At 37.0% G+C, this 22,787-nt stretch overlaps 1 protein-coding gene across 5 annotated transcripts in view; it reads left to right on the forward strand.

Moving 5' to 3' along the window:
• FOLH1B (folate hydrolase 1B) overlaps positions 1-19,486 on the forward strand; it is a 56,607-nt gene extending 37,121 nt beyond the window's left edge. For 4 of the 5 annotated variants that reach the window (XM_029956809.1, XM_029956813.1, XM_029956812.1 and 1 more), the window contains 8 exons: positions 3,625-3,688; positions 7,540-7,607; positions 10,201-10,292; positions 11,874-11,964; positions 14,326-14,590; positions 14,865-14,946; positions 15,898-15,990; positions 19,157-19,486. In XM_029956809.1, the coding sequence (XP_029812669.1) occupies positions 3,625-3,688; positions 7,540-7,607; positions 10,201-10,292; positions 11,874-11,964; positions 14,326-14,590; positions 14,865-14,946; positions 15,898-15,990; positions 19,157-19,346 (945 nt within the window). In that variant the 3' untranslated portion in view covers positions 19,347-19,486. Of the gene's footprint in view, positions 1-3,624; positions 3,689-7,539; positions 7,608-10,200; positions 10,293-11,873; positions 11,965-14,325; positions 14,591-14,864; positions 14,947-15,897; positions 15,991-19,156 lie in introns of those variants that run through there. The other variant, XM_029956811.1, reaches the window with a different exon arrangement.
• Positions 19,487-22,787: the final 3,301 nt, after the last annotated feature.

The raw sequence follows: 22,787 nt of genomic DNA on the forward strand, positions 1-22,787 counted from the left end.
TCTCTCTCTCTCAAAAATAAATATTAAAAAACATTAAAAAAATTAAACACAAAAACCAAAAAGAACTACAGGCCAATATCTCTAATGAACATAGATGCAAAAATCCTTAAGAAAATGTTAGCTAACTGAATCCAACAACACATTTAAAAAGTCATTCACCATGATGAAGTGGGTTTTATTCCTGTATAGCATAATATTTGCAAATCAACCAACGTAATATATCATAATTCCAAGAGAATGAATAAAAAACATTATTTCAACAGATGCCGAAAAGCATTTGACAAAATACAACACCCATTCATGATGAAAACCCTTACCAAAGTAGGTTTAGAGGGAACATAACTCAACGTAATAAAGTTCATATGTGAAAATCCACAGCTGACATCATACTAAATAATGAAAGACAGACCTTTTTCACCTAAGGTCAGGAACAAAGCAAGGAGGTCTCACCACTTTTATTCAACATGGTAATTTAAGTCCTAAACACAGGAGGAAAGAAGTGAATCAAAGGCATCCAAATTGGTAAGGAAGAAGCAAAACTTTCACTATTTGCAGATTACATGATTTTATATATAGGAAATGCTAAATTCCACCCCCCAAAAACAAAGCCCTACTAAGACTTATAAATAAATTCAGGAATGTTTCAGGAAACAAAATCAGTATACAGAAATCCACTGCATTTATATTCATGAATAATGAAGCAGAAAGAGAAATTAAGAAAACAATCCCATTTACAATTGTACCGAGAATAATTAAATGACTCACAATAAACTTAACCACAGAAGTGAAAGACCAGTACTCTGAAAACTATAAAACATTGATTAAGGAAGTTAAAAATGACACAAACAAATGGAAATATATTCCACGTTCATAGATTGGGAGAATAAATATTGTTAAAATGCCCAGACTACCCAAAGCAATCTACTGGTTGAATGCATTTCCTTTCCATATACCAACAGGTTTTTCACAGAACTAGAACAAACAATCCTAAAATTTATATGAAACCACAGAAGACACCAAATGGCCAAAACAGTACTGAAAAATAAAAACAAAGCTGGAGCTATCAAAATTCTAGATTTTAAGTTATATTGCAAAGCTGTAGTAATCCGAACAGTATGGAACTGGCACAAAAGTAGACACATAGGTCAGTAGAATAGAATAGAATGCCCAGAAATAAACCCACAATTACATGGTCAATTAATTAATCTTTGACAAAGGAAAGAATACGCAGTGGAAAAAAGACAGTCTCTTCAACAAGTGGAAATACTGGACAGAAACATGTAAAAGAATGAAACTGGACCTCTTTTTTACATCAGCCACAAAAATAAACTCAAAGTAGACTAAAGACCTAAATGTGAGACCTGAAACCATAAAAATCCTAAAAGAGAGCATGGGCAGTACTTTCTATTACATTGGCCATAGCAACATTTTTCTGTGTATGCCTCCTGAGGCGAAGGAAACAAAAGCAAAAATAAACTATTGAGATTATATCAAAATAAAACCCCTCTGAACAGCAAAGGAAACCATCAGTGATCCTGACAGACAACCTACTGAATGGGAGAAGTTATTTGCAAATGACTTATTGGAAAGGGTTAGAATCCAAAATATATAAAGAACCGATAAAATGCAACACACAAAAAAACAAGTAATCTTATAAAAAAAAAAAGTAGAAGAAGACGTAAACAGTCATTCTCCCAAGAAGATATATAGATGGCCAACAGACACATGAAAAAATGTTCAACATCACTTATCATCAAGGAGATGGAAATCAAAACCATGAAGTATCACCTCACACCTGATAGAATGCCTGAAATGAAAAGTATTGTCGAGATGTGGAGAAAAAAGAACCTCAGGCACTGTTGGTGGGAATGTAAACTGGCACAGCCACTGTGGAAAACAGTGTGGAAGTTCCTCAAAAAATTGAAAATAGAACTACCCTATGATCCAGTAATTCCACTACTGGGTTACCCAAAGAATACAAAAAACACTAATTCAAAAAGATTAATGTACCCTATGTTTATAGTAGTATTATTTACAATAGCCAAATTATGGAAGCATCCCAAGTGTCTATTAATAGATGAATAGATAAACAAGATGTGGTGTATACACACACATAGATAGATAGATAGATAGATAGATAGATAGATAGATAGATAATGGAATGATAGATAAAAAAGAATGAAATCCTGCCATTTGCAACAATATGGTTGGATCTAGAAAGTATAATGCTAAGTGAAATAAATCAGCCAGAGAAAGACAAATACCATATTATTTCACTCATATGTGAAATTTAAGAAGCAAAACAAGCAAATAGGATAGAGAGAGAGAAACCAAGAAACAGACTTACCAATAGTGAACAAACTGATTGCTACTGGAAGGGAGGTGGGTGGGGTATGGGTAAAATAGGGGAAGGGGATTTAAAAGTACACTTATCATGATTAGCACCGCATAATGCATAGAATCATGAATCACTATATTGTACACCTGAAACTAATAAAACACTATGTTAAGTATACTGGATTTAAAATGTTAAATAAATTAATTTTACTTGCATGCATTGTTGGAATAGAAGCATTAGCTATAAATATATGAAAACTTAAAGTTTATCTCATTTACTTCCAGTCATGCTGTAAAACGTATGTGTCTCCTATTATAGGCTCTAGGAATTAGGAGAAGACCTGTAAACTTCAATTTTCTTTGGGGGGAAAAAGTAGTGTTCCTAAAGACAGGAAAGATATAGGGTGACATCAGGAAGAGCCTAAATATTTTGAGGTTTTTGTACCTCCTTCAGTTATTTTCCACACCTACAGTCGCACAACTTTTCCACTTTCTTACTGTCAAGATGCTTAGGAAATTGCATATTTTGGAAATTTAAATCCACTTAATAGCTCAAAAAAACTTTGCTGCTCTTTTTGTCAGCATCTTAAAGTTGTGCGATGATCAGTTGTGACCAGTAGGTGGTGCAATCCTACAGGAGAACTTCATGCTTCCGAGTACAGACCAGAGACCTCACATAGTTTTAACCCATAAATTTGAGATTGTTTATTCCCTGAGAATTGAGCAATAATCTCTACTTAAATAATTTAAAAAGTCATGAGGAAGACTTGGCTCAGCGGGTTAAGTGTCAGACATCATCTCAGGTCATGATTTCACAGATGATGAGTTCAAACCCAGCATCAGGCTCTGTGCTGACAGCTCAAAGCCTGGAGCCTGCTTCAGATTCTGTCTCCCTCTCTCTCTGTGTCTCTCTATCTCCTTCAAAAATAAATAAACATTAAAAAAAATCATGGGACAATTTCTACTTACAGAGTTTCTTTCTTAAGTCATTCATGTTTGCTAAGAGAATTTCTATGATATGGTTAAGAAATCAACTCCTTTTCTATTTACTATATGAAGAAGATGGACAGGTTCATCTTAAATTTTAGTCTTAAAAATGTTTTTCCTGATATTTATTAGCAATAGACTTTACTTAAATTCTTTTAAGCATACTTGCTTTGAGAATCTTACATATCAATTTTGTGGTAGCTTAATTCAGAAATCTGTACACAGCAAATGTAGAAATGCATTGTTTTAGGGGGAGTTTATGGTATATATATTTTTGCTTTTCTTTCTTTTTTATTGTAGGAGAATTCCAGACTCCTTCAAGAGCGTGGTGTGGCCTATATTAATGCTGATTCGTCTATAGAAGGTTAATATCATTGGTCTCATAGGAAAAGATGTCATTGTGGTAGTGGCAGCCATTTAGTTAATAAGTTACGCACTAATAGGGAAGGCAAATCCATTACATGTGTTTAGGGACGTCACTGCTGGTGTGTCTGGCTGCTGCCCTTGCTTCACAGCAGCTGCGAGACCCTGAGTGCTCGTTTGGGAAAGCAGTCCTCACTGATTTGCTTCACCTGGCAGATCGCCTTGTCTGCGCTAGGGATTGTAAGTACCTGCTAAATGAATAAACGAATCCTAGAACAGAAGATTTCTGCTTAAATGAATAAGTAAATCATAGGACTAAAGATTTCTGTGATTTTAGAATGTGGTAGCAAAAAGATATAATTTAAATATAATCCTAGTTTTATCATATCATGTGAATATATTTTGTAAGAATACCGATGTCCACGTATATGTTTTCTTGAATATTTTTTCTCCAATTGAAGAATTAGTTATTGAGCCCTTCTCTCTGCAATGTATTTTCCAGTATTTCAAAGGAATCAGAAGTTAGTAAGGAAAAGTCTTGCACTTGGGAGTTTGTGTCTCAGTACGAATGATGGAATAAAAGAGTGTAGGAGTCTAATGTATGCAGGTCCTATAGGAAGGCTATAGTCGGGCTGGTCTGGGAATTCAGAGAAAAGTAGCAAGTTCAAGAAAGGCTTGAGAAATGAGACAGACGCTTGAGACCCGCCTTAAGAAAGGGTTTGCTTTTGATAAGCAGAGATTGGATCGAAAGGACATTCTCAGATCCATTTCCAAGACAAGCAGCCATTTTCACTGCCTTCCACACTCATCTATCCTGTTCTTGACCACATGCAACTTCCCAGCCATTGCAGCCGCCGTTCTCTGTACTAGGATGGCTGTCCCACACACGCTCCACCTCACTCTCCCCTTACAGCCTCCCCTGAAATGTTACTTTTGCAGGGAAGCCATGTCCGTAGTACCCCCCACTGCCATTACTAAACAATGATTTGCTTTACAGACCACTTCAGTTACTAGGCTACATTCTTCAGCAGGGAACAGACAGGATCTTGCTTGATTACTCCTTGTTTCCTAATGTCTTGTGAAAGACATACGTGTTCCATGGGTGCAGCAAATGAATGAGTTAATGAAGGCTAGACTTTGAGAACCTTTTCCGTAGTATACTGATAAACTTTCCAGATCCACAGTAATTGAGACAGTGCCTTTTGACGGAGGCATGTTGGCATATACATTTCTTCTTTGTCCGGGTGTTGAGTTACATTGTCCCCAAGGCGGTTCACACAGTAATCCTTTCCCCAACATGGTCATGGTGAAGGGTGTGGCCTTATTCGTGGCACAGCGACTTCCTAGTTGTGTGACCACTGTTCCTTACCTTCTGTGTCTCAGTTTTAGCTGTAAATAGAGTTGTCAAGAGCACATACCTCAAGGCTCTTGGAAGGGCAAAAGAGGATAATATTTGCAAAACTCCCAGACCTGTGCCTTGCACAGGGTAAAAGTTCAAAACTCTTAGCTTGGAACTATTACCTTTACTTAAAAACACACGATAGGGTGACACCCCTTTGCTTCACAGAATAAATATGTAAACATATATTTCTCAAAAGCAGAATAATGTTCTCTTTCTTGCTAGCTTTGTTTTCAAGATTTGATTTGTAATGTATATTTTTAAATCATTGGAATTTTCTGATTATGTCACTCCTGCCTTAAAATGCTCCATGGTCTCCCCATCATTTTTAAGATCCAGAGCAAATGACACACATGTTACCCTAAGATTAAGACACCACTTATCTTACTTTGTTTTATATTTAAATTTTTATTAAATATGCCTTTTTAAAATAACACCATAAGTGATACATTAGCTTTCTCATGTTAAACTGCAAAATTCACAAACAAAGCAAAAATCTTTACAAATATCAAACTCAGCCATCTCTCCGAAGGTATTACTGTTCTCTGTTCGGGGTGTTTCCATCACACTGACAGTCATATATAGAACTCAGCTCACAAAGCCAATCAACGATATCGAAGAGTCTCTCTTAAGTGTTTTACATGTAAAAATTAATCGAATACTGACAATTATCCACTGAGGTTAGCACTTTATTATCTCCCTGTGTAGAAGAGGAATCTGTGAATTCAGAGAAATTAAGTAATTTTCCCAAGGTCACACAGCTAGTAAAAGACTGAGCTGAAACTCAAATCAAACTGGTCAACTTTATCCGTTTTACCACTATAGTCTGTGGCCCCTCACTACCCTATACAAGTTTTCATTGCATATTACATCTCACATGCTAAGTGGTGCTGCGTCTCACCTTTTTCATTCAATGGCATATTATGGGAAACTTTTCATGTCAGTGTATACAGATATATCTCACTTGAAAATTAAACTTCTGCACTGTATTTAACAGAACAATTTATGTCTCAATTCTCCAGCTGATGGCTAGATTATTTCCATTTGTTGTAGTCAATATCTTTTTTATTTGCCTGCCTTGCATTTTTCTACACAAGTAGAGAGTGGAGAACTGCAGTATCATTGCTTTGTCATGGTGCATGTGCAATACATTGTTAGAACCCCTGCCAGACTACCTCTCTGACCCTCTGGTTTATAGTCTTACTAGCTGTTTATCTGTTTTAAAAATTGCAGTGACTAAAACTTGTGTATACTTCTTCCAGTTTAATTTAATTTTATTTTAATTGTTTTAATATTTACTTATTTTTGAGAGAGAGAGATAGACAGCCGAGATAGGGGAGTGCAGAGAGAGAGGGAGACAGAATCTGAGCTGTCAGCACAGAGCCTGATGCAGACCTTGAACCCCTGAGCCATGAGATCATGACCTAAGCTGGTCTGACGCTTAATCAACTGAGCCACTCAGGCGCCCTATCAGTTGAATTTTAGAACCAGCCTTTCAAGTTCCATGAACAATTCCACTGGGGTGTCTACTTATTTTTAAAGCCTCAACTTTTGCCGTTACTAGACATGGATCTCAAGCTTTGAGAGAAGAGTTTCTGTCCATTCTGAGTACACCATGTACTTTTATATTTCTGGGCATTTGTACCGGCTATTCCTTGATGAACTTGTCTTAACTCCCCCTTCCCCAGGCCCGCATCCTGTTCTAGTCTCCCCTGGCTGTGCTCCCGCAGCTACCTGAGGGCACCTCCCCTGGCTGGTTTGCATGATTCTCAAGCTCCTCAGACAGAATTCCTGAGGAACAGAAGGAAACACCATCTCAGCCCTCTATTCACAGCTAGCTGGAGAACCCCTGCCTCACACACGCATTTTTACAGCAAATATCTATTGGGTAAATGCTAAATGCCAGGCAACAAATGAAAAAGAATACCTGTTCCCAAACCTAGAGTCTCATATGAGGATGGCAAATAAAAAGGTAAATATTTAACATGCTTGGGAGGTAACTAATAAGGAGAAAAATAAGCCAAGGTCAAGAGAGAAAGAGTGGCTAGGATGAAGGGCAGAGAGGATGCTCCTTTAGGTAGGGTGTTCAGGGTCAACCCTCACCCTACACCCTGTGACGTTAGACTAGAGGTCTAAGTGAAGTGGGGGAGTTTTACATGCAGATGTAATGCAGATCCTGTTCCAGGCTGAGGGAACAGTATGTGCACAGACTGTGAGAAGGCGCCTGCTTGTGTAAAGTGGGATGTGAAGATGCGGAGAGGTGATGGGGGTTGTTTCTTGTGTGGAACCGAGGACCAGGGTAAGCGTGATGAGTTTTATTGAGTAATGAGTTGGAGAGTTTTGATTGGACTTATGTTCTAACAGGATCTTTCTGGGTAGAGAGTTAACACTGGTCTTTGAATGAAAGAATAAAGTACATGAAATAAAAAACCATTCTCTCTTTTATCTTTAAGGAAACTATACTCTGCGAGTTGATTGCTCCCCACTGATGTACAGCTTGGTATACAACCTAACAAAGGAGGTAAAAATAATTACATATCATTTAGAAAATCGGAGTTCTACAAATGATGTTTCATTGAAGTACCGTTACTATGTTGAGCAGCTGCCTTGTTTTATAAATTGTGTTTTTCTCAGAGAGCAAATACCCACTCCTGAGAACATTGCATGTAATAGACTGTTCACACGTTACCCCATTTCCCCCAACTGCCCTGAAGCAGCCGTCCTCATGTGAAATCGAGAACACTGAGGTCAAAGAGCCTTAGCCACCAAAGTCCCACAACTTGTGCAATAGCCGAACCAGGATGTACTTTGTCCTGTGGTTGAAGTCCTTAATTTTAAAACTGCTTTATATCATGATGCAGTTAGACTAGGATGTAGGAAGAGTTAAAGTTTCTAAATGACTGAGAAAGAGTATGTGGAGAAACACCAAGCACTGACTCTAAGGTCAAATCAATTTGAGGCAGAGGCTGAGACAATGTACACCCCTTCCTGACTTCCTGACTTGAGCTGCGATCCACGAGCCCCACTGACCTGGGCTGAGAGCTAAAGTTCTCTTAGTTCTGACAGTGGCACAAGATACAGAACCTGCTGGAATGAAGGTGCCTGAATTCCCATGGGACTGACAGTCAACTCCTCCCTTTAGTCGTCCTGCTCCTAAACCCACCGGATGGTCCTAAAGTTAGTCATAATGAATAAGTTGGTGCATGGCCGATTTTTGTTGTTACTGCTAAGTATCTGATTTGAACTGGAAAGGAAAAAAAAAAAACGAGTTGCCTATTTAATGGAATTACCAATTGAAGTATAAATACCAAGAAAAACACAGTTATTGCCCTTCAGATAGGGATTTTAAGTAAGACTTAAGTACCACTAACCTTTGGTTTCAAAAACATGGAATTTCATCTTATAACTTAACTTCCACTGTAGGAAAAGAAGCAAATTAATTTGAAAAAATATATTCATGTCATTACTCAAGAGCTACATCATTTGCCTGTAGGTTTTTTCAATTTCTATGAAATGTATAAAAATTTAAATACCTGAAAACAGGGTATTTTAGAGAAGCTTTACTATTCATGTAATTTAAGGTAAATGCTAAGGAAGCTTGGCAGTTATATTTGTTTTCTGGCAGGTTTGGTGGCACCCGGGGACAATTGCAAAAACAGTACTAAGATTCGAAATACGTGATGCTTGCCAGGTTGACAGTCTGATATTCTATTTTGTTTATTTGGGGAGAAGGTTTCATAGCATTTTAAATTTTAATGATAAACTGAGAACTTAGTCATATATTATCTACACTATTCTAAATTTGCATTTCTTTTTTTTTTTAAGTTTTAATGTTTATTTTTGAGAGAGAGGGTGTGAGTGAGGTAGGAGCAGAGAGAGGGAGACACAGAATCCAAAGGAGGCTCCAGGTGCTTAGCTGTCAGCACAGAGCCCTGCTCTGGGCTCAGACCCACCAAACGTGAGATCATGACCTGAGCCCTCTGATACTTAATCTCTAAATTTGCGTGTCTTAAAATTAATGGAGTGGTACTGCTCCTTATATCAAAGTTTTGTGTAAATTTATAAGTTTTATGTAAATTTATAAGTGAAATTATTTTGCTACTGTATTCATATCTTGCAAGTTAAGATGTTGACATAATTTCTGCCTCTCTCCCTATGCTTATAGAGATTAATTTGTGTTCCCATAGACCTTTGCACATACCTCTCATATAGTACCTAGCACATTGAATTCCACATTTTTTCTTATAGTTCCCACGAGTACAAAGTATATAATGTGTCTTCTTGAGCTTTGTTTCCCTGGCATTCACAAAAAGTCTTAAACAACATAGGTACTCTATAAATTTTTAAAGATTAAATTTGTTAAAAAACAGAACATAGGACTTTTATTAAATATAAAATAAATATGTTGTGTACCATATAATGCATAATAAATAACCTGTGAATAACTATGGAACATTAATTGAAGGTTAGTCTGTGAAATGTTTTTGGGATAACATCTAATGCTCTAGATGTCAAGAATAGGTCTAGGATTCAATAGTAGGTCATATTTTCCTCCCTTAGTTTTCTCATCAGTAAAACCAGAAAATGTAGTTAAGCCCAGTATTTAATGAAGTTACAATAAATACTCAATTAATTAAAGAAAATATCAATGTGTTTGTTTTTGTTATGTATTGTTTAATGACCTTTAGTGACCTTATTGGCTAGAAGCAATATTAAAAGAAATACCTTCTCTTCACTACCTTGCTTCCTTTAACTTTCTTTTGTATAGAAGGAGAAGTCTGTTTTTGAGAGCAGCCTTCATGTATTCAGAAAAAAATAGACCAAAAAAATCTTACAGTAGGACCATTCATTTGAATATAATGGCTTGGTAATAATTAGGCCCTCTTTTCTATACACTTCCTATGTGTTTTTGTAGTGGCTCCACTCATCTATAATAGCATGAGCATTTTCCCATATTGTCAGAAATTCATTATTGTAATGACAGCTAATAATATGAATTGCATTGCTTGTTTTACTGAATATAGTTTATCTATTCATTCCCTGGCTGATGGACATTTTTATTTTAAAATATTTGATTTGTAAGTATTCACTTTTTTTCCTTTTAACCTGCATAGCTCCAAAGCCCTGATGAAGGCTTTGAAGGCAAATCTCTTTTTGAGAGCTGGAATGAAAAAAGTCCTTCACCCGAGTTCAGTGGTATGCCCAGGTAAATATGCAAAGAAGAGTCTCTGGTGGATACAGTAGACGGTTGTGTTGAAAATGAAAGTATATTTTCTTTCAATGATTAAGGAAAGGCTATGCTTTGGTTCACAATAAAATATTATGTATTTTGACGTTAAATCAGTAGGCCATCAAACAATGGTTCTTTTTTGAGTAGGCAATATATATACATGGTACATAAGTCAAAAGTATGATAGGAAATAATTTTCCTCATATTTCTGTTCCTAGTTACTCGATATATTTTCTCATTTCTGAACATCATACAGTTAACAAGTATTTCAGTTACATTAGGAAAAATACAGACATCATTTCAATATTGGTTGTGTCTTCACAAGCAAGATTACAGGAAAAGCTCAGAGATAAAGATTGATTAGAGAAGAGATTATAACTTTAAAGAGTATGAATAATTAAAAATTTGTAAGGATAGGATTTGCATTTAAGTTATCCAAAAATTTTCTGCTTCTTTTACCTTTATCATGAACAACACATACAGGTAATAAAATAAGTTAAAGAGAGGAAATATTTTCCAATGTAATGAATCTTGCTATTTTATTTATTTTTTAATGAATCTTTTTTAAAAAGTAGTTTACATAGTTGTGATAGTGTGATTTATTAATAAAAAGTATATATTCAATTTTTGGCCTTTTTCCTGGCACAGATAACTCCCTAAATCTTTAGAATTTCCTAAGCGATGAAAGAGACAAGGGTGTCTCTTTTTATGTTAACAAGGTGACCTTTGGACCCCACCTAAAGATGAGGGCTGATGGCCAGGAGGACCAACCACATAACTAGAGGATCAGAGGTGAATCAATCTGCAATGGGCAATGATTTAATCAATCGTGACTTTGTAATGAAACTTCCATAAAAAACCCAAAAAGATAGGGTTCAGAGAGCTTCTACATTAAGTGACACACGTGGGGAGGACATGGAAAGCTCTCTGCCCTTTCCCACATCTTGCCCCACACATCTCCTTCACCTGGCTGTTCCCGAGTTATATCCTTTTATAACCAACCAGTATTCTGATCGAGTAAATAAAATGTTTCCCTGAGTTCTGGGAACAGCTCTAGCAAATTAATCGAACCCAAGGAGGGGAACTTGGGAATCTCTAATCTGTAGCCCATTGTTGAGAAACACACATATCCACTTGGGTTTGTGTTTGGCTTCTGAAGTCCGTGGAGGGGCAATCTTTTGGGACCGAGCCATTCACTTGTGGAGCCTGGTGTCAGAATTGAGTTGAATTTTAGGACACCCAGTTGGTATCCCAGAGGATTGCTTGTTAGTGGTATGGGGAAACACCACACACCCCCCTCCACATGTTGTAATGGGGTCCAGGAACCCAAAAGAACAATGGTTACTACTACCCACAACAGTCTTATGGAAGTAGATACTTCATGATCAGAATTGATGTTCCTCTCAAATATTTTGTTGTTATTACTTGTCTAAAATGATTTTTATAAATAAAAATTACATTTATAATAGTAAGAACGGAGTTTAATTAATCTTTAATCTGTACTCACTGAAGAAGTAACTCAAATAATTTCATGTTTTAATGTTTTATCCCTATTAGGATTAGCAAGTTGGGATCTGGTAATGATTTTGAGGTGTTCTTCCAAAGACTTGGAATTGCTTCAGGCAGAGCACGGTATACCAAAAATTGGGTAAGTCTATCAGTCAGCTTTTCAAGGTTATTTATGAATATATTTTAGCTAAATAAATAATTCTGAATTTTAAAAAGAGAGTTAAGCAGTAGAGAAATAGAGGAATTTGAAGCAGACATGGTTGAGATAGTGCTTCTACTATATGGGGTAGTTCCTGCGTCTGGTACCCTGAGCCTTAGAACTTGAACTTTCATGTACTCCCTTAAATATATTTTCTGTTTCATTATCTGGCATTGCTTTCATGCAGTTACTTACACTAGAAATGTAGAAATTGTCTTTGATTCCTCTCTATCTGTTATCATTCAAAAGTACTTAATATCAAGACCTGCAAATATTTGGATTTTTATCTCATTAGATCCACAGTCATTCAACATGGAAGTTTATTTATCATAATAGATTATCATAAAGAAGGGTGCAGTAAACCATGAATACCTATACAAGTCCTAATTTTTTCAGCTACTGATATTGCTGATGATAACAATGACACTTACAGTTTTTATTTTTATCAAGGCAACATAAGAACATAGTTCATGGAATGTCACACAGTCTGTAAGAGTGGATCATGAAAACCAGTGGTCCCTTATCCCACATCCATGCTCCTCCCACTTCAGATTCTGCTCAACAATTTCAGTTTTTTTCAACTTTTTAATTGTTTTATTCTGATATCTATCTGCATGCTTATAAATAATATGCTCATGCTGCTATTTATTTTTCAGTTTGGGGTATATCTGTTTACTTCTCATTAGGGCAGATGGGCATTTAGCTCTTTTGTACCACTTCTTCCAACTCCCAAATACTTCACCTCATTGCATTTTCCCAGTGTATACTTGTACGACAATTACTGATTAGAATATCTTCTTTTCCCTCCATGTATCAATAACTGATTCACCACAAAATTTTAGTATATTTAAAACTATCAGGCGATCTGGTAGGTTTCATTTCCCCTCTTGGGATCTTCTTGTTCCTCTGAACTCTCTGCTTGTTCTCTTTGCCTGTGGCACAGCTCTTACCTGTGAAATTTTCCTTCACTGAGAAATCTGAGAGCACCTTCATTTCTCTCCAGTTTAGCATCTTCTGTTTCCTGGATTTTGTATCTTCCTTTTTCTTGTTTACTCTTTAATGTTTTTGGAACACATTCTTCAGGAACTTCTTGAAAAGGGTGTATGAACTCTAAAGCCCTTGTATGTCTGAAATACATTTAAACTACACACTAGTCTTTTGACAGTTTGCCTGGGCACAACACTTTTGGTTGAAAATCGTATTTCCTTGGAATTTAGAACTCATCACTCAATGTCTTCCAGCCTTCAAGATTGCTGTTGAGAAATTTGGTGCTATTTGATCACTGATCCCTTGGGGTTTTTTTACTGACATGTAACTGGCATTCAATATCTTGTTAGTTTCATGTGTGCATTATAGTGATTCCCTATTTGTATACATTACACCATGATCCCCACAATATATGTAGTTACCATCTATCAATATACAAAGTTATTACAATCTTATTGACTGTATTCCCTGCACTGTACATTATATCTCCATGACTTAGTTGTCTTATAACGGGAAGTTCGTACTTCTTAAACCCCTTTACCTATTTTGCCTGCCCTCTAACCCTTCCCTTCTCTGATAACCAGTGGCTTGATTTTTGTACTTGTGAGTTTGTTTCATGCTTTAGCACATTGCTTGTCAGAGAATTATTCATTCATGGAATTTCAGTCATTAACAATTTGCAGTATTGCCCTACATGATATTATATAATACTTACTTGCCTCTACCAGTTCTGTCTTCTTAGATTATTTGTACTGAATGCCACATTATCCTGCCTTTGTCTCAACAATACTTTCATATCTCCTGTGTCTTGAAGGCAAGACTGTTAGGTCTTTCCAAATAATGTTTATGCTGTCACTTATGTTACATACACATTTTTTTATTAAAAATATTTTTAATGTTTTTTTTTGAGAGAGAGAGAGAGAGAGAGACAGATAGTGAGCATGAGAGGGGCAGAGAGAGAGGGAGACACAGAATCTGAAGCAGGCTCCAGGCTCTGAGCTAGCTGTCAGCACAGACCCTGATATGGGGCTTGAACCCATGAACTGTGAGATCATGACCTGAGCGGAAGTCAGACGCTTAACCGACTAAGCCACCCAGGTGCCCCACACATATTTTTTAATTAGTAAAAACCTGGGGTGTGTTTTAATATTATAATGCTAACCCTTTAGTAAGTGGCTTTATTGAGGCACTGAAATACTTTTCTTTATTCATTACTGACCAAAACAGTTTTACTAATATTAATTGTAATATGATATTGTGCATTTTATTATAAGCTATCTTACAAGAGAAATATTTTGTGGGTTTTTTTTGTAGGCAACAGACAAATTCAGGAGCTATCCACTGTATCACAGTGTCTATGAGACGTATGAATTGGTGGAGAAGTTTTATGATCCAACTTTTAAGTATCACCTCACTGTGGCCCAGGTTCGAGGAGGGATAATATTTGAACTAGCCGATTCCATAGTGCTCCCATTTGACTGTCAAGATTATGCTATAGTTTTAAGAAAATATGCTGACAAAATCTACAACATTTCAATGAAACATCCACAAGAAATGAAAACGTACAGTGTGTCATTTGGTATGCTGCCCTTTCTCTTTCAGAATTCATTATCTGTGGGTTTTATTTAATCTCTAAATGCAGTGACATACTTTAGTTCATTTATTAATTACTGCCATTCCTCGGGATCAGATATGTTGTTTATGTCTGTGAAAGTGTTTTCCATTTCATTGATGCTCATCTCGTAATATTTAAATGTAAATCCCTTGTGAAATGCAAAAGAGGACAGCATCCTGTATTGCTCCCTGTGCCTAAGCCATACAACAATGCCATTAGGTCCTGATTTCTATTTCAGATTCACTTTTTTCTGCTGTGAAGAATTTTACAGAAATTGCTTCTAAGTTCAGTGAGAGACTTCAAGATTTGGACAAAAACAAGTATGCTATACATTTTTTAAGTTATGCACATAATAGATACAATTTAATAACTCATTGTTCAACTCTTCAAAACTGGATACATTTTTAATACTACTAAATCATTCTTATTACAATAACACACCCCCCTCCACTCTTTGGAATATGAATTCCACAAAAGCAGGAAGTATCTGATAATTGATAACAGCAGGCATTCAAATCTTGTTAAAAGGATAAAGTACACACCATTTCTTGTGTTCATGATAGTTTATCTTTAATAATAAGAAGAACATTAGCTGTCATTTGGTAAAACATGTATAATTTTCCAGACACCTTGCATTATCATTAATGGACTATCCTTTTTTACCTCTTTGCTTGGGAACTTATCCTTCTCTTCATGAGCTATCTCATTCAATATTGAAATGACTGCTTTGAGTATATTCCTAGGATACCTAAGATGAAAAAAATCGTGCCTATTTTTAAATGCCTTATTATTTAAAAATAAATTAAAATTACTGCCATCTTTATAATTGGCAAGTATAACTTTATGTGCTTTTAAAGCTCCAGGAGAACAGTGTTTTATAGGTTTCTTTAAATGGAACTGTGTATGCTACTCTTAATTTGCATATCATAGGAATTTAAGATATATTAGTTATGTTTAGTTTTGTTCTCAATTTTATTTTGTTCTTTTAAGTTTATTTATTTATTTTTAAAGACAGAGAGTGTGAGCTGGTGGGGGGCAAATAGGGAGGGAGAGAGAGAACTCCAAGCAGGCTCTTCATCTTCAGCACAGCACAGAACCTGACATGGCCCTCTATCTCATGAATCGTGAGATTGTGACCTGAGCCAAAATCAAGAGTTGGATGCTTAATCAACTGAGGCAACTAGGCATCCCTGTTTTGTTCTGAATTTTTAGTTTGCTGTGTACTGTGCATATTTTCATGAAGTGACAACTGTATTCATTTTCTTTTTTAGCCCAATATTGTTGAGAATTATGAATGATCAACTGATGTTTTTGGAACGAGCATTTATTGATCCTTTAGGATTACCAGACAGGCCTTTCTATAGGTAAGGATATAAATATGACTCTTGATTATATCATTCTGTCTTATTTTTTGCACTGTGGGAAAAATAGAGCTGATTTCCTGTAAGCAGAGAAAATTTCAATACATATAGCAAATGATAAATATATTACTTCTTCAAATAATGTAATATGATGGCTACATACCTTTATTTTTAATATTTTTACTGCTGATTATAAAAGAATATATGTTCATTGTAGGAAATTTAGAAGAGCCACAAAGTCACAAGTAGGACATAAAAATCTCCCCAACTCTCTCAGTTAGTTTATGCTTGTATATTGATTTAGAGCATTTTAGCCCCTCTCTAATTTTAAATATATTTGTGTTTATGTATGTATATAAGACATAATACATATATATGAAATGTATCTAATAAATATATATTTTTTTACTCACTTTCCTAATGTTCACTTTTTTTGCTTATTCTTGACAATTGTAAATATTTCTGATAAACATCAGTGATGAACATGGGACTAATCCTACTGAAAGCTGGAGAATGAATTAGATCACTGACTAGCAAGAAGTAGCTCCGTCTTTCTGTTTATGGATTATCAAAGGATCAGAATTGGGCAGGATCCAAATATGGTGCCTGGTTTCCCAATGATTATGCCTCTTTCCTGTTTCACCTCTTTGCTTGGGAACTTATCCTTCCCTTCCTGGGCTATCACATGAACTGACATAGGTCTTTTCTTTTCTTTTCTTTTCAAGTTGTTTTAAAAATTTATTTTGAGACAGACAGAGGCAGTCTGAGTAGGGGAGAGACAGAGAGAGAGGAAGAGAGAGAGAATTCCGAGCAGGCTTTCTGCTGCCAGCTACACAGAGCCCAATGTGAGGCTCGAGCTCACAAAACCACGAGATCATGACCTGAGCCAAAACCTAGAGTTGGACACTTATCCTACTGAGCCATTCAGGTGCCCTGACATAGGTCTTTCAATAAAACATCGCCTTCTACCTAGGTCATGTTAAACCTACAAAGTTGTTTGTAAGAGTTCTTCATAATTTAAGGTAGGCATTCTAACATGTTAGTGCATCTTCTTTTTTTAAGAGAAAAACACAATAGTAGGTTGGCAGGTCACAAACAGGACTTTAGTAATCACAACTGTGCTACATGCCAGGGGGTAAAGTAAGATAGTGAAAAGTTAGAACTTATTTGCAATGTAACTTGAGACAGATCACTTAATCTTTCGTATCTCAATTTCTCCTTTTTGAAATACTAAAATAAACTTTGTAGAGTTTATTTTCAAGGACTAGAAAAATTATAGGCAAATTATTTAATACCAGGCATGATTCATGGTAGGTGACAAGCTATTGTGGCTCTTGTTATTTCTGTTGCCATGAACCATGTAAACTCATCTGTTTAAAATCAAAACCTAGTTAGATAAAGGTTTTGCATCTAAGATATATAGAGAACTTTATGATCCAATTAGAATGGACAGAAGACATGAATAGACATTTTTCCAAAGAAGATATACAGATGGACAACAGACACATTAAAGATACTCAGGGCACGTGGGTGGCTCAGCTGGTTGAGCATCTGACTCTTGATTTCCGCTCAGGTCATGATCTCATGGTTTGTGTGTTCCAGCCCTGAGTTGTGCTCTGCACTGACAATGCGGAGCCTACTTTGGATTCTCTGTCTCCCTCTCTCTACCCATCCCCCGTGCATTTCCTCTCTCTTTCTCTCTCAAAAGCAAATACATAAACATTTGTTAAAAAGAAGTAAAAAAAAAAAAAAAGAAAAGATGCTCAACATCACTGATCATCAAAGAAATACAAATCAAAACTACAACGAGAGATGACCTTACACTTGTCAGACTGGCTAAAATCAACAACGCAAGAAACAAGTGTTAGTGAGGATGTGGGGAAAGGGGAACCCTCTTATACTTTTGATGGGAATGCAAACTGGTACAGTCACTCTGGGAAACAATGTGGAGTTCCCTCAAACAGTTAAAAATAGAACTACCCTACAATCCAATAATTGCACTACTAGGTATTTACCCAAAGAATACAAAAAATCTAACGTAACGGTATACATGCAATATTTATAGCAGCATTATCTACAGTAGGCAAACCATAGAAGCAGCCCAAATGTCTATCAACTGATGAATAGATAAAGAAGTGTTATGTATATACAATGTAATACTATTCAGCCATAAAAAAGAATGAAATCTTGGGGTGCCTAGGTAACTCAGTCAGTGAAGCATCTGACTTTGACTCAGGTCATGATCTCGAAGTCTGTGAGTTTAACCCCTGTCATTGGGCTCTGTGCTGACAGCTCATATCCTGGAGCCTGCTTCGGACTCTGTGTCTCCCTCTCTTTCTGCCGCTGCCTGCTTGTGCTCCATTTCTCTCTCAAAAATAAATAAACATTAAAAAAAGAAAATGAAATCTTGCCAGTTGCTACAATGTGGATGGAACTAGAGAGTATTGTGCTAAGCAAAAAAAGTCAGTCAGAGAAAGACAAATGCCATATAATTTCACTCATGTGGAATTTAAGAAACAAAACAAATGAGTATAGGGAAAAAAAGACGGAGGCAAAACAGGAAACAGACTCTTTTCTTTTAAAGTTTATTTATTTATTTTTATGAGAGAGAAAATGAGCACAAGTGGAGGAGGGGCAGAGAGAGAGGGAGAAAGAGAAGACCAAGGAGGCTCAGTGCAGAGCCCGACACGTGGCTTGATCTCATGGACTCAGAGAAATCTCATGATACCCTGAGTGGAAATCAAGAGTAGGTTGCTTAACCAACTAAGCCAACCAGGCACCCCTGGACTCTTAACTACAGAGAGCAAACTGATGGTTAACAGAAAGGAGGGTTGGGGGTGAAGGGGATTAAGGGTACATGTATCATGATGAGCACTGAATAACGTATAGAATTGTTGAATCACTACTTTATACCCCTGAAACTAATACTACACTATGTTAACTAACTGGAATTTAAATAAAAATGTTTTTTAAAAAGTCAAAATGTAATTAATTACTACATACTTCATAGACTGGTCTTTGGAGATGACAAAACTTGGAAGTTTGTCTGACGAGTGGCTTATTCATATCATAAAATTAGAATTGTGCAGTCCAGGGTTTGTAGAGTGCTCCTGTTTTTCTCTTGTGTGCATCATTTGGACAACTGATAGCACACTGTCTTTATCAACAGGCATGTCATCTATGCTCCAAGCAGCCACAACAAGTATGCAGGGGAATCGTTCCCAGGAATCTACGACGCTCTGTTTGATATTGAAAGCAAAACAGATCCTTCCAAGGCCTGGGGAGAAGTGAAGAGACAGATCGCAACTGCAGCCTTTACAGTGCAGGCTGCGGCAGGGACCCTGAGAGAAGTAGCCTAGGTGGTTCTCCAGAGAAACCATATTGAATAGGCAGGTACATCACTCAGAGGAATCATGATGGTGTATCAATAAATTAAAACATAAAGCTATATATATGTATATGTATATATGTATATTTGTATGTGTCTATCTAGCATTCTTTCTTCTTCTCCCTATGGATCAAAAAAGAAAGATGGACAATTTTTATTCTATAATAATAGAAGGTGAGGGGCACCTGGGTGGCTCAGTCGGTTAAGTGTCCAACTTCGTCTCAGGTACTGATCTGATGGTTTGTGAATTTGAGCCCCATGCCTTGCTTTGCACTGATGAGATTCTTTCTCTCCACCTCTCTGCCCCTCCCTGAATTGTTCTCTCTCTGTCTCAAAATAAATAGATAAAAATAGTAATTTAAGGTTATTCTGAGTTTGAACTAAGTGTTAAAATTAAGGTGAACTCACACCTACTATATTAAAACACCTGTGTGGCATTATCAGAGAATCAAGTCTAATTCAACACTTCTGTCGGCCCCTCTGGCCACCCAGGGCTGAGAGAGCACTGTTTTAGGCTACTAGTTGAGCAACTCTGGTCTAATCACACTGCTGGTAAACAGAGTCATTCTGTACCATAAAGGATAATTACTTTTGTTAAATTAGCAATTATTTTATTTATATCAAATGGTATATGTAACATATGTATAGTGAAAAATAATAAAGAAATGAACCTTTTAGAACTGCTCCCCACAAATAATCAGATTAAGAAAAGGAACATTACCAATATCTTTGGGTCCCCCATGTGCCGCTGACCAGTGTGCCTTCAGCTTCTGCCAGAAATACTCACTTTCTTGATTCTTATGTGAGTCTTTTCTTTTATTTATAATTATACCACAGTAGTATATCCCATATGTGTTTTTGGCTTTGTGTATTTTTAAATTGTTTATAAATAAAGTCATACTGTGTACATATTTTCTAAGACTTGATTTTTTTCACTCACCTTTGAAGGTAGCATTCACATATGTGTCTTACAGCTGTAGTTCACTGTCATAGACCAATGGACTTGCATGAATTCAGCATGTATCAGTCAGTGTCCAGTTAACACAAGGAAACCACACAACAACACAAACAAGGAAAGTTAATATAAAGACTGATTCATTAAACAGACTCACGAAAAAGTGTTCAACAGTACCCACCATTAGGGAAATCCAAATCAAAACCACAACGAGATACCTATCAGAATAGCTAAAATTAACAATTTAGAAAACAGATGTTGGTGAGAATATGGGGGAAGGGGAACCCTCTTGCACTGTTGGTGGGGAAGCAAACTTGTGCAGCCACTCTGGAAAACAGTGTGGAGATTCCTCAAAAAGTTAAAAATAGAACTACCCTAGGACCCAGAAACTGCAGTACAAGTTATTTGTCCAAAGGACACAAAAATGGTGATTCGAAGGGGCACATGCACCCCAATGTTTATAGCAGCATTATCAACAATAACCAAACTATAGAAAGAGCCCAAATGCCCATGGAATGGAATATTATTCAGTGATCAAAAAGAGTGGACTCGCCATTTGCAATAACATGGATGGAACTAGAGTGTATTATGTTAAGCAAAGTAAGTCAGTCAGAGAAAAAGAAGTATATGATTTAATTCATATGTGGAATTTAGGAAACATGATAGATGGACATAGGGGAAGGGAAGGAAATATAAGGTAAAAAGAGAGAGGGAGGCAAACCATAAGAAACTCTTAAATACAGAGAACGAACTGACGGTTGCTGGAGGGGAGGTGGGGGGGGGATGGGCTAAATGAGTGATGGGCATTAAGGAGGGCACTTATTGGGATGAGCACTGGGTGTTATATACAAGTGATGAATCATTAACTTCTATTCCTGAAATCATTATTACATGTTGTGTTAACTAACTTGGATTTAAATAAAATTTTTATAAAAAGATCAGTTATAATAACATTGCAGTAAGGAGATACTGTCTAGTGAAAGGTAAAGAGAACTCTAAAGAATATAAGCATAGGAGACACAAGGAGCAGTCATTATCCGTAGTGCTGAGATGGAGCAGCTAATGAACTTCCGCCACCCCACGGGCCTTACGGAACAGCAGAGAACTCACTGTGGTGCTGTGCTGGCAGAACCTGCAGAATTCTCCAGAAACTTGCACTCTTGGCCATTGTGGGAGGCTGATTCTGGGGAACTGTCTTGCCAGAGGGACCGCACTAGCAGACCAACCCCAGGCAGTTTTAGAAGAAGCTCCTAGCTACTGTGTTCTGACCACCATGAATGGCAAGAAGCACATGCTAGAGGAGCAGCCTGGACCACAGGACGGGGCACCACAGGACGGGGCCCCACAGGGTGGCAGCACTGTGAAGCCACATATGCTAGATGAGCCACACGCTGAAGTCATTTGCAGGCAGAGCCCTGCCAGGTGAGCGCATGGGAACCAGGAGGGAGAGCCCCTTCCCGCAAGGTCTCTACAATGCCTTCCACTCACAAACTTAAGATCATGCCTCTCAGCACAGAAAAGAAACTTAAAGGGTCCAGATATATTTACAAAGAGCAGGCAATGAATAGTAAGTTTGGAGCAGAGAAGCAATAAATTGGATAGCTGACACATAACACAAGTAATTTGTTCATTTTTCTCCTGGTGGGAGTTTGAAATGTTTTCTGTCTTTTGCTCCTATAAATATGTCCCCCAATGTAAATATACAAATATACAGAAATATCTTTTTGGACAGCATCTACCTATAAATGAAATGTCTGGGTTGTAAAATGTTTACCTCTTCAGTTTTTACTGTTAAACTGTTACAGAGTGGTTTTATTCACCTATATTCCCAATGGCAAAGTGATGATATTATGTAAGAGAATATAAATAAGAAAGATTGGCAGGTTAGAGAGATACAAAGAATTTGGTGTTACTAGAATCTGAGGTGTGCCTGTATGTTTAGCATCAGATCATGTAAGGCTTGGGAAGGTACCCTAAGGACTGTTACTATTTGCCTATATAAAAAGTCACGTAGTGGAGCACCTGAGTGGCTCATTTGGATGAGCATCTTACTTCAGCTCAGGTCATCATCTCACTGTTCATGAGTTCAAGCCCCACATCAGGCTCATTGCTGTCAATAATGCAGAGCCTGCTTCAGATCCTCTGTCCTCTTCTCTCTGCCCCTCCCCTGCTTGCACTTTCTCAAAAATAAATAAAACAATTTTAAAAAGCCAGGTAGTAAAGTTAAGCAGCAGAGACATATGGTAAGATTTATACTTTAGGAAGCATTCTGGTCTAGGAATAGGTGGATTGGAAGGGCGTTAACACAGCAAGAGATCACAGCCTGGATTTTTTTCTCATTACACCTATGCCAGTAGACCTTCACCCTCAGAAAAGACGAGACTTCCGTTTTATCCTCCACATTTCATCTCTTCTGCAAAGACTTCCAGCATGTTCGCCCATTTCCTGCTTTCCTTA

This window comes from Suricata suricatta, chromosome 11 (assembly GCF_006229205.1).
Source record: "Suricata suricatta isolate VVHF042 chromosome 11, meerkat_22Aug2017_6uvM2_HiC, whole genome shotgun sequence".
In the NCBI taxonomy this organism is placed as follows: domain Eukaryota; kingdom Metazoa; phylum Chordata; class Mammalia; order Carnivora; family Herpestidae; genus Suricata; species Suricata suricatta.